This window comes from Parasteatoda tepidariorum, chromosome 2 (assembly GCF_043381705.1).
Source record: "Parasteatoda tepidariorum isolate YZ-2023 chromosome 2, CAS_Ptep_4.0, whole genome shotgun sequence".
NCBI lineage: Eukaryota > Metazoa > Arthropoda > Arachnida > Araneae > Theridiidae > Parasteatoda > Parasteatoda tepidariorum.
This window is the reverse complement of record NC_092205.1, coordinates 24,424,351-24,436,939: the sequence shown is the minus strand read 5'-3', so window position 1 is coordinate 24,436,939 and position 12,589 is coordinate 24,424,351. Positions and strand designations below refer to the sequence as shown.

General features: G+C 28.3%; 2 protein-coding genes across 2 annotated transcripts; both read left to right on the top strand.

Moving 5' to 3' along the window:
* Positions 1-2,294: 2,294 nt before the first annotated feature.
* On the top strand, positions 2,295-5,018 carry LOC139424966 (uncharacterized). Its single transcript, XM_071177320.1, has one exon. The coding sequence runs from the start codon at positions 2,373-2,375 to the stop codon at positions 4,032-4,034; it is 1,662 nt and encodes a 553-aa protein (XP_071033421.1). The 5' UTR covers positions 2,295-2,372; the 3' UTR covers positions 4,035-5,018.
* Positions 5,019-8,505: 3,487 nt separating this feature from the next.
* LOC139425077 (uncharacterized) lies at positions 8,506-10,495 on the top strand. Its single transcript, XM_071178113.1, has one exon. The coding sequence runs from the start codon at positions 8,598-8,600 to the stop codon at positions 10,098-10,100; it is 1,503 nt and encodes a 500-aa protein (XP_071034214.1). The 5' UTR covers positions 8,506-8,597; the 3' UTR covers positions 10,101-10,495.
* Positions 10,496-12,589: the final 2,094 nt, after the last annotated feature.

Sequence of the window (12,589 nt, the reverse complement as noted above, 5' to 3'; positions counted from 1 at the left end):
ACTAGGATTTCGGAAATTATAAAAAAAAGGACAAAACAGGCTTGACGAAGTCAAGCCTTTCAATCAATTCCTTTGTCATGGAATCGGTGAGTAGGATACTTACCAGCTGGCTTTTAATTTCTCTTCTATTCTTTTCGAAATAAACATTCTCATATCGCAATAAACATTCTCATATTTCGAAATAAACATTCTCATATTAGTTCAAATGAAACTGTATGGCTCTAGCTTTGATGCAAGAGGGGAAAAATGGGTAAAATTAATCAAGTTAATACCTTTTCAAAACTCAGAAACTTTACTAATAAAAAAGTAATATTAAGATTAACAGAAAATAATAGAAATTTCTCGAGGTCAAAACTGAGACATACTTTGAAAGATTGTGAACAAAACTTTCTGCTAATACAATTTGTATCAGAAGATCTTTATAACGTTAATCAATCTGAAATAACAATAATCGTTTAAATAATGATTTCATTCTAGAAATAGCAGTATTACCTAGCACTGTTAGGGTAAAAAAGGTACTTTATTAAGTGATCTGAAAGAGCAAAATGAAATTTCCGTAAATTAGTACTTGTTTTATTGCTATTTTATAATTATTTTTGGTGAACAATACCTCTTCTTTATTTATGATGGAAATATTCTTGCTGAATAAATAGCTTAATTATTTAATTTTTGTTTCATGTCACAAAATTATGAGAGTCGAAAAGATGTGGCACATTCATAATTATGATTCTCGAAAATAATTACTAATGGCATCATTGTAATGGCACATAATGACCAACATTTTTTAAATCATTTTAGGTCATTTAATATCACGATACTGCATTTAAGTGCTATTCCAAATTATCTTTCTAAATTTGCATTTAGTACATAGAATTAATTTTTTATTACTTTCAGATTCCTTATTGGTAAAAGATTAATTTTAATACAGTCATATTTGTAATTTTTGAAAATTATTACTAATATTATTGATAACAGTAATATTTTTATAATCATTTTTAGAGGCGGTACATAAGGTGTCTTAAGGCCCTGTTACATATTCTCTCGCTAAATATGCATTTAGTTTACAATTCTTTTATTATTCGTTACCATTTTACTACAAAATAAATTTTGCATTTAGTAACAAGTGTTTTTAAAAAGTAGTTTCATATTTGATGACTCAAAGAAAAAATTCATTTAAATTACAAATTATTCTATTACCATCTATTTAAAGTACTATAATTTTTAAGTATTCAAGTTTTAAGTTTTTAAACATAATGTTCGGAAATTTATAAAGCAAACTTTAATCAGACATTAACGCGTACTGCGGCAGCAGTTATTTATTTTAATTTAAAAGGAAAGTATTCGCCTCTTAAAAATATTGGTACATTTTATTGCTTTAATTTTAAATGATTCGTCAGAAAGAGTTTCAAAAAACGCACCATAAATAGGAGAAGAAAAAAAAACTAATGATGCTGCATCATTTTATGAAAATTAAAATATGACACATTTATTCAGTAAAAACAGACATGATTGAAATAAGAATAAAATCAGATTTAAATTTAAAACTTTAGAAGATTTTCAAGACTAAATATAAAATTGAAATACTATATATAAAGTTTTATTATGAAAGAATATTTGTGATTAAAATTGAACTGAGGAAATTTGAATTTTTTATTATATCTAGTTAATTTAAGTCATTCGAATTTGCAATTTATGTATTTTGGTTCTGATTAAATTGAATAAACCAATGAAAGAATAAACAAAAAAAAATAATAACCTTTACATATTTAGTTAATTAAATAAAAGAAAACTAAATTTAATTGTGAAAAGCAATAAATAAAAATGATTTTAATTTTAAATTTAAACCATATTTCCGTAACATTTTGACAATCTAATTTTAGTTGCTTAAAAAATAATAAAATTAAAAAAAATAAGAAAAATCAAACGCGTAAAAATTATGAAATTGATTCATTTAAATATGTATGATAACGTATACAAAACCTAAAATTTGCTGCTATACCTCTAATAATTAATCTGTATAATATAATAAAAAAAAGATTTTAGGATTGTTTAAAGTAGATTGTTTAACTTCGTCAAAACTTAATTTTTAAAAATTATTTTTTTAAAAACACTTAAAATAAATTATTCTGCTTAATTTAATTCGTTTTAAATCAAAATCATAGTTCATTTTAAATTAAGATAGCCTTAAAATTAAGTTCGCTTTTTTTTTCTCTTCAGGACGTAAAACATTACACGTCATCATATTAAACGCATACAAAAATGATTTGAACATAGATTACGAAGTCCTTTCCTTCTCTTTCCCTGTTAAAACAAGTTTTGCGCATGCGTGATTATCTCGATAACGGGTAGAAAATGATTCTTCCTTCTGTTTCATGTTTTGGAAGAAAGAGCTGAAATTTATTATTTCTGGAGAGCTACAAAGCAAGGTTTCATTACCAAATATTCCTTATTTAGTATTGAAATATAAAATGGCGACAGGTGAAAATAAAAACTTTTTATGCACATGGAAAATAGAAAATTATTCTTTTGCTTATCAAAGATGTGGACAGTGCATTCGAAGTCCTTTATTTAAAGTCGGAAATTTAGGGGGAAGTGAATGGACAATTTTACTTTATCCTAGAGGTTATGGTCGATACATGTCCTTCAGTGTTGCATGTGTATTGTATCGATATCAATACAACGAAGGCGATGAAAGTGAAGAGAAAATTACTATCGATTTACGATTCGAGTTGGCGAGCTTAAATGGCAATACGGTGAAAATTTGTGATTTTCAGAATCAAGAAATTCTTAGAGGTGCCAAATCAACAGAGTTTGAGTTAGTCAAAATCGATGAACTCCAAGAGGAAATGGAACTATGGCCTGTAGACACTTTAGTACTCCGCTGCTATTTGATAAAAACTCACGATGTGTTGCCATTTGTTCCAAGAGGAAATCAATATTCCAGTTGCGAAGCCTTTACTGAAATTTGTGTGGATAACTTTAAGCATAATTGGATTATCAGGATTCCGGAATCTTCCGAATGGTCAAGGAGAAAAGAAATAATCTTTCCTGATATGCTCCCAGTTGTGCTCATCTACAAAGTTGTTGGCGATCAAATTTACGTCCAAGTTTGCTCAACAGTTAAGTACAAATACTCACGCTTTATTTCTTGCATCGTAACTTTCTTAGATTCAAAAGGAAGAGAACTTTTAAGTAAAACTTCTTCCCGTCTTTTTTCGAATGAAACTTGGGAATTACCAGGTGTTATTCATAAATCAGTTCTTGATCTTACAACATGTCAACCTCATAATGATATTAAACTAAAGATTGAAGTATCCTCTACTAATGATTCCATTTTTTCAAGAATTAACTACTGCAACGAACATTTAAATACTGATAACGGTAATAAACTTCAAAACTCTAATGTGCCGTGTGCCGCGGTTATATTAAACCCAAAACGAACTTCGGCTACACGAACTGACAGCATCTTACGTTTGCAGAACCACCTAAAGAATATGTTTGCAGATTCTAAATTTACTGATGTAAATTTAAAAGCAGATGGTGAAGTAATTCCGGCCCACAAGGCACTTCTAGCAGCTAGATCCCCTGTTTTCTGTGCCATGCTTGAACAAGACATGCTTGAAAGCAAGACCGGTATTGTTGAAATTCCCGACGTGGAACCCACAACTCTAAAATTGTTTCTGGAGTACTTATATTCTGGAACAGTTAACGAAATGGATGACGAAAATGCTATAAATCTTATGGTTATTGCTGATAAATATGAAGTTCTTTCTCTGAAGGATATGTGTTCCGGGTACCTGGGATCTGTCATGTCACTGAATAATGTGTGTAATGTGCTATATGTGGCTGACCTGGTGAATGACGCCACCTTAAAATCGGCTGCCACTGATTACATTGTAAGACACTCTCTTAAAGTTTTACCTTCGCCAGAATGGTCCACATGGGTCGAGAATAATGTAAAACTTGCCACTGAACTGTTTTTTAAATTGTCTCAAAAGCTTAATTGTGAGTCAAAGAGTTTATCGGGCAGATAAACAATAATTTTCCTTGAAAGAATTTTAGAACATTTTGTGCGATTCCTTTTTCTTTTTTTTTTTGTATAGGTGATGATTACCCTAAGTATATTTTTTAGAAACAAATTCTGCCCGAAAGTGTATTATATATAGCGTCAAGCAAGTATTTAGTTAATGATCGTACATTGATGCTTAAGTGATGAAAAAATAAAAATTATCACATTCTTATAAGTCTTCAACGAGTAGGTGAGATTAAAAGCATCAAAAACTGTTTCTTTGCTGGAGGACTCAGGGGTGACAAAGTTATTTTAAGGAATCCTTTTGAGTTTCATAATGCAATTAAATTGGCTTATATAATTATTTAGTCTTTTCCAGTTAAGGTTCGTCATATTTCGATGACTTACTTTTCTTGAGTATTAACCCCTAATCTGTTTTAATGCTAACTTGCTTTTTGTCTCCCCCTGTTGTAATTTTGGAGATATTTAATTGACTGAAAGTAAATTTTCAGAAAGTCTAGTTTATCCTACTTGAAAAACAAAATGAAATAGAAGCACTAAACCGGAACGCTAGATTATGTCAAAAACGGGTGCACAAATACCATAGCTCGTTATCAAAAACAATAAAAACAGATAACGGGTTAATTTGTGAACTTGTGAATTTGTGAATCTTTTATTTATTTTTTGACTATCATTCTAATAATATATGTTCAAGGCAATGTATGTATATCTCATGATTTTTTTATTGTTATCTTTATTTTTATTCAAAGAACTAAAGAGTATGAATTAGTTTTATAATATTTCGAGCCTCCGCTAAAAACTGGAAAAATCATAAGAAAAAACATTTTAAGATCTAACTGTGAATAATATCTTTAAAATGTTTGTTATTATATGCATTTTGCTATTGTTATATTGTCTGTATTTTTTATAATGTTGTTTTTAGCTTTCTGTTTAAATATTACCTATAACATTGAAAATAAAAATAATAAATGTTTCTTCAAAATTAAAATTTTAGCAATTGTTAAATAATTATAAATTTAGTTTCTAAAAGAGAAAATTATTACTCGAAGAAAATATTTGAGACTTAAAATAACTTCTTTTGTTTGATGTGTATTATATGGAAAATGGTTGAATTAATTTGTTGAGTGCTGATAGAAATTCAAAAGAACTCTACAACCAGGGGAGCATTTTTATGCAATTAGAGATGACAGAGAGAACCCACGCATAAATATTATAAATAAATAATTTCAATAATTTATTTATAATATTTATAAGTATATTAGCGATAGACGCTAGTTATTTTAATGGCTAGCAATCGTAAAGCTCTTTACTTTTAACCATCAAAATAGATAAATCAATAAGCAATTGATTAATATATTAATCTATAGATTTGTAAATACTTTGGTGCAATAGAAAATGCATTGGAAGAGTTCGTTCAATTTTATTTAATTTTAATTTTCTTTCTATAATTTCATGCTTTGCCTAACTGAACAATGTTTTGTTAAAGGATTTTGAGAAATATTTTTTCATTTAATATTTATTTAATATTTAATTTTATTTAATACTTAATTTTATTTAATATTTATTTTATATTAAATTTTATTTAATATTTAAATTTATTTAATATTTATTTAATATTTTATTTTATTTAATATTTTTAACACATATATAATATTTAATTTTACTTAATATTTAATATTACTTAAACTCACTGTACTGTATTTCCCTATCGTATATTATAATTCCATATTGTCGATGAGTTTTAAAATCTGGAATATGTGTACGAAAATGGACATAGCTCAAAATATATATGTTTAAGAAAACGGATACAGATTGAAATGTATATTTAAAAAAAATTGACATAGCTATTTAGGAAAATTAGCATAAAATTCGATTCCATTTTTTCAAATTTTCTTTTATGAGTAAAGAATCAGAGTTGGCCGTCGACTACAGTTGTAATCACGATTACAAGTAATTGATTACTGTAATCGACTATGTAATCATGATTGCAGCTGTAATCAAAGTTGTAATCATGATTACAAGTAATTGATTACTGTAATTCTTTGTTGTAATCACGATTACAGCTGTAATCAAAATTATGTTATCTTGTAATCATGATTACAAGTAATTGATTACTGTAATTCTTTGTTGTAATCACGATTACAGCTGTAATCAAAATTATGTTATCTTGTAATCATGATTACAAGTAATTGATTACTGTAATTCTTTGTTGTAATCACGATTACAGCTGTAATCAAAATTATGTTATCTTGTAATCATGATTACAAGTAATTGATTACTGTAATTCTTTGTTGTAATCACGATTACAGCTGTAATCAAAATTATGTTATCTTGTAATCATGATTACAAGTAATTGATTACTGTAATTCTTTGTTGTAATCACGATTACAGCTGTAATCAAAATTATGTTATCTTGTAATCATGATTACAAGTAATTGATTACTGTAATTCTTTGTTGTAATCACGATTACAGCTGTAATCAAAATTATGTTATCTTGTAATCATGATTACAAGTAATTGATTACTGTAATCGGAAAATGTAACCGATTACACTTCTGGCCAACTCTGTAAAGAATAAACTAATGAATCCAAAAAAATTCGTAACGTGGTATCACCTATTTCCAAAAATCACTTATCACTTGGTACATTTTATTAAATTATTATTCGTTTGAAAAGATATTAAAAGTCAACTGTTTCTCTTTCACCAGGGATATTACGGGTCCTATAAATGTATAACAGTGGCAATAAATTTACGTTGTAGAAATTTAAAACTCACTTTATTGTTTAGAGTTCTGAATATGAAGATATAGTCTGAAAAGTTGCATCCGTAATATCCGTAGTCCTTGACTTTCTGTCCCCCGAAATTAGGGACTCAGCCCAGTAATTATTATGCTTAAGGAAGGGTATTAAGTAAGGAAAAATAAGAACATAATTCTTCATTTAATTGCTAAATTTGGGGGAAAAACTGATCAGGCGCAATTTTTTCATGTGTCCATTTTTGTATATACACGCTTTTCAAACTGTGTTCATTTTCGAAGATGAGCATTTTGAACTGCGTCCATTTCATGAACATGCATTTTAACTATGTCCATTTTTGAAAGCACACATTTCGAGCTGTGTTCATTTTCTTATACACGTATTTTCAGTTTTGTTTGTTTTCTTAAATACGCATGTTCAGCTGTGACCATTTTCGTAAACACGAATTTCTAGCTGTGTTCATATTTAAAAATTCACCACCGATTTGATGTCTAAAATGAAACGCATTTTAGTATGTCCTACTGTAACATATGCTGAAAGGCTTTCTTTTATTTAATATAGTTTTATTTAACACTTAATGTTTGTCATTTCTTTTAACCATATTAAAAATTTGCAAATAAGTTTTTTGAAACACGAGAAAATCTTCGTATTATAAATGACCAGTAAGCCAAATAAGAAACTGACTTTCCTGAATAACTTTTGATCTAATAATCGGATCTTCACATTTTAGGACTCAATCTTAATGGTTGGAGATGACCGTAAATATGAGAATTAATTAGTACAGAAGATATTTTAAGTAACGAAATCAGACTCAAAAATAACTTAAAATATAGTCTTCATTAATTAATTAACATGTTAGCATGTTTGAGATCACCAAATATGGTGCTCAAAATGTCCCTCGATATTGATTTCTAGTGCACGTNAAAAATTGTTAATAACTAATATAATAATATTTAAAATCAGGTATTTAATTTTTTTTCTAGTAGAGGATAGTCTACTTTACTCGTCTGTCAATTAATACTAATAATATATTGGATTTTTTGTTAGTTAAAAATGGTTAAGTAAAAAATGTTACAATTGACACCACTCTCCCCTATTATTAAAAAAACAACAATTTCTTTGCTCATATTTCTTGTAATATTTTAATCAATAATGCTGACGCATTTTTTAAATTTACAGTTTTTAATCAAAATATATATATGTAAATTTTTTTCTAATGATTCATTTTATTTTTAATAAAACGAACGAAGCAAAGTTCAAAATATTTTTCAATTGAGTAAAAGAAAAATTAAACAAAGGAAATGCTATAGTAGTCCGGGCAAAAAAAGAGCGTTAAGAATTTAATAAACCGAAAAACAAACTACTTGATTTTTACGTTAAAAATCATATAAATTATTTGAATATTTTATTCACATGATCAAGAATTTGAAAGAATGGGAAAAGCTCTTCTGATAAATTATTCTTGTTACGTGGACCGATTTGATAAAAGAGTTTTAATTTCTTTTATTTCTTCTCTTACAAAATAACGTGTTCAAATAAGATATTAACATCTATGCATATATTAATATGTTATTCGCACTCGTTATTTTAAAGTCAAAACAGTATTAGATAAACGTATGTATGTAAGATATCAACAGATTGTGAATTCTGTTCTGTTAGTTCACCTCATGCGTTATTACACAAAAAAGAACAATGAATATTCTTAGATAAAAAATGTTTCTAGTTTAGGAGGAAGTAATCACACTTTAGTTTAATAAAAGCTTCAGAATAGTTGTTGATTTTCAAAATACTTCGTACTTGTAATCATAAAATGGCGTCATTTGAAAATAAGGAATTTTTATGCTCATGGAAAATAGAAAATTATTCATTTGCGTTTCAAAGATATGGCCAATACATTATGAGTCCTTTATTTAGAGTCAACAGTTTAGGTGGAAGTGAATGGTCAATATTTCTTTATCCAAGGGGCTGTTCTGAAACCTCGGTCGACAGTGTTGCATGTAAATTGTATCGCTATAAATATAACAAAGATGATGAAAGTGAAGATAAAATCACAATCGATTTACGATTCGAGTTGTGCAACTCTAATGATATTATTGTGAAAGTTTGTGAAATTCAAAACCAAGAAATTCATAGAGGAGACAAGTCCAAAGATTTAGAGTTAATTAAAATCAGAGAACTACAGGAGGAAATGGAACTTTGGCCTACTGGCACTTTAATACTTAGCTGCTATTTGATAAAAACTCACGATGTGCTGCCATTAATGCCAAACGAATTTTCTTACTCTAGATGTGAAGCTTTGACTGAGTTTTGCTTGGATAATTTCAAACATACTTCGATTATCATTATTCCGAAATCTCGTGAATGGTTAAGCAAAAAGAAAATCATTTTTCCTGATATGTCTTCAGTTGAAATAAACTGCAAAGTTGTGGGCGATGAAATTCGAGTGGAAATATGGTCAAGAATTGAGAAGTTTAAATCTCGGTTTATTTCTTGCATCGTAACTTTCCTAGATTCAAAAGGAGTTCAAATTCTATCAAAAAAATTTGCTTTGCTGATTTCAGATGCAAGTCGAAATCTTGCAGGTATTGTTCATGGGCCCGCAAGGAGTGTTCCCAATAATGATATCAAAATGAATATTGAAATATCCTCAACGAATAATGAGGTTTTCTCTACAATTGAGTACTTCAAAGAAGATTTAGGTGTGATTGACCATAACAAACTACAAAGTACTCAGCTAAGTTCCGAGTCTCATTCAAATGAATGCCAAGCTTCAACATCGAACAGTGTCAGTTTGTTTCGCCTTCAAAGCCATCTAAAGAACATGCTTACAGATTCAAAATTTACTGATGTTGTCTTAAAAGCAGATAACGAAGTAATTCCATCGCACAAGGCATTGCTAGCTGTCAGATCGCCTGTTTTCAGTGCCATGTTTGAGCGAGACATGCTTGAGAGCAAGAATGGTGTGGTTGAAATTCATGATGTGGAATCCAAAACACTCAAATTGTTTCTGGAATACTTGTATTCCGGTACAGTTGACAAACTGGATGTGGAAAGTGCGAAGAATCTTTTAGTTGTCGCTGACAAATATGAAGTTCTTTCTTTGAAAGAGATGTGCTCAGGGTACCTGGAATCTGTTCTGTCGTTGAATAATGTGTGTGACGTTCTTTCGTTGTCTGACATGGTGAACGATATCTCTTTAAAATCAGCTGCAATTGATTACGTTGTAAAAAACTCTCTTAAGGTATTACCTTCCACCGAGTGGTCAACGTGGGTCGAACATAATGTGAAATTGGCAAGTGAAATAGTTTTCTAATTATCCCAAAAGTTTAATAACGAAGCGAAAAATTAGTCTGGTAGATGAGATAAGGTTTAAGAAACGTTGTGCAGCTATATTTGAATAACTGGGAGACGTTCAATGTTTAGATACTAGTGCTTTTGATGGGAAAGAACAACGCATCTATGTTCCTGTGGTGTGCAAGATCGGCAATGGTCCCGGACATCTAGTTAAAAAGAGGCACCCATTTGATTACAAAAGATATTAAACTTGAAATCTATTTTTTATTATTTTATTATGAAATTAATTTAATTAATTATTAATTATGATAAATATTTGGTTCAGGCAAAATGTTTTATGAAGAATCAAATATGAAATTTAACGATGAAGTTTCAGATTATTAAAATTTTAATATTCTTCACATTTAAGAAAAATCAAAGCACTTTGTTTAAATAAGAAATTTTTTACCATATAATTATTTTTATTTATTTAATTATTTTTAGTTAAAATGAATTTCAAATACAGTTTTCATTTTTTAAAAGTATATATTTTTAATTAAATTATTAATTAATTAAAATTTAATTAAAGTATTTTAATTATAATTATTAAAAATTGCATTAAAATTTTATTTTATAAATTTTTATATTCCTCACATTTAAGAAAAATCAAAGCTCTTTGTTTAAATAATACATTTTTTACCATATAATTATTTTTATTTAATTAAAATTATTAAAAAATTTATTAATATTTATTTTAATAATTTTAATATTCTTTATTCCTGACTTAATATTAATTTGACCCCTACCTTGCGCATACTTTTTCTTCATTTTCGATGAAAATTTTGAAAATAAGTAAAAACATGGACCTAACCAATTTGAATATTGATGATGATTCTTCAGATATCGAAACGCTTCTTTTTTATTTTAATGTATTTAGAAAAATAATTTATATAATGTGTAGGTAAGTTATATAATGCGATAAAAAAGGCATATATGTAGAAGTGGGCTCATTACTGAAAATCTTAATTTTTTTAATCATTAACAATTTCGTTCTTAAATGTAGGTACTTTCACTTAAATATTTAATTTTATATATGAAATTTGAAATAAAATGATCTTTTAATGAACTAATTTTTAGCAGAGATGTAGCATTTATTTTTTCTTGGAAGTATTAAGTTAGCTAAAAGTTTAATTGATTTATTTTATGCTTATTTTTATATATTGCTGTTTAAAATGCCACTTGGGAATAGCCAGCAAGCCGGCTTTGGGAAACCAAGCGAATTTAAGGTATAGGGTGCTTCTCTTGCTTTTCAGTGGCTCCATCTATTGCTAATAATACGATTTCAGCCACACACACTAATGTTGCAGTTCGTTTTACACGGTGGACCCATTCACACATCCATTCATTCATCCACAAATCATTATTTTGACCAGAACTAGAGAACGATCAAGCTTTTATTCAGTACCACCAGCGGTATTGATTTGTTACGGGAACTTGGAGGCTCCGGCAGATTCAGCGTGCACCAGTCACCTTTTTATACACGGGTTTTCTTTGCCAGCGTTGTTCAAACTCCCGTTCTGACGAACACGAGCCCAACGTCCTACAACCAGTCTATCCTGGTCCTTGAATTTTATATAAAAAATACTTAACAATTAATAAAAAACTGAAATTCGAACTAAATTATAAATATGTTTTAAAGGACAGTGGACAAGAAATCAAACACTATATTAACTTTTGATCTAACTCTTGTTTTAACGTACTTGGATTTCATAATAATGTTATGGGGATATAATCCTGAATATGATCTTGTTTCAAAAGTTGCGAATATAAGTTACGAAATCAATTGCAAAATAACACTTTTTTAAAAAAAATAAATGTACATATATTTTTAACAAATTAAAAAACTTGACCCTCCAAATATGAAGTAAAATCGTATTATGAAAAATTATGTTCAAGAAATCACATTATTAACTTTTAATTTCTCAAGTCGATTCCCCCAAGTCCTTACAGATGTTGTATTATTTAGCAAATTAAAAAATAAAAATTAATAAACAATCATAAAAATAAAATTTTACATAGAATTTTGAAAGTTCTATAAATCTGAGCAAAAAGGTTTTGATTAACTTTCTTTTACTTTGAAAGTACGGCAAAAAATTATTTGAGAAAGTACATTTTTGTGTTTTATTTCTTAAATTAAAATGTTGCCCTTATTAATTAATTAGCACATTTAAGGTTGTGTTCCCGACTTCAGAACTGTGCTCTAATAATTAAAAATCCGATTATAAAATCTGAGGCTATTAAAGTGTTCGCTTTTATAATACATAATCTTACTTTAGATAATTTCATGATTTAATTAGAATTTTCCTTCCTTCCCTTAGGAAAATTTGCCATAGGTTTGCCATAAAAAAATGCCATAGGATATTCCTATGGGGTTTTGCCTATGGCAAAAATTTTGCCATACACTTTTGCCATATACGTATGGCAGAATTTTGCCATACATGTATGGAAAATTTTTGCCATAGGCAAAAC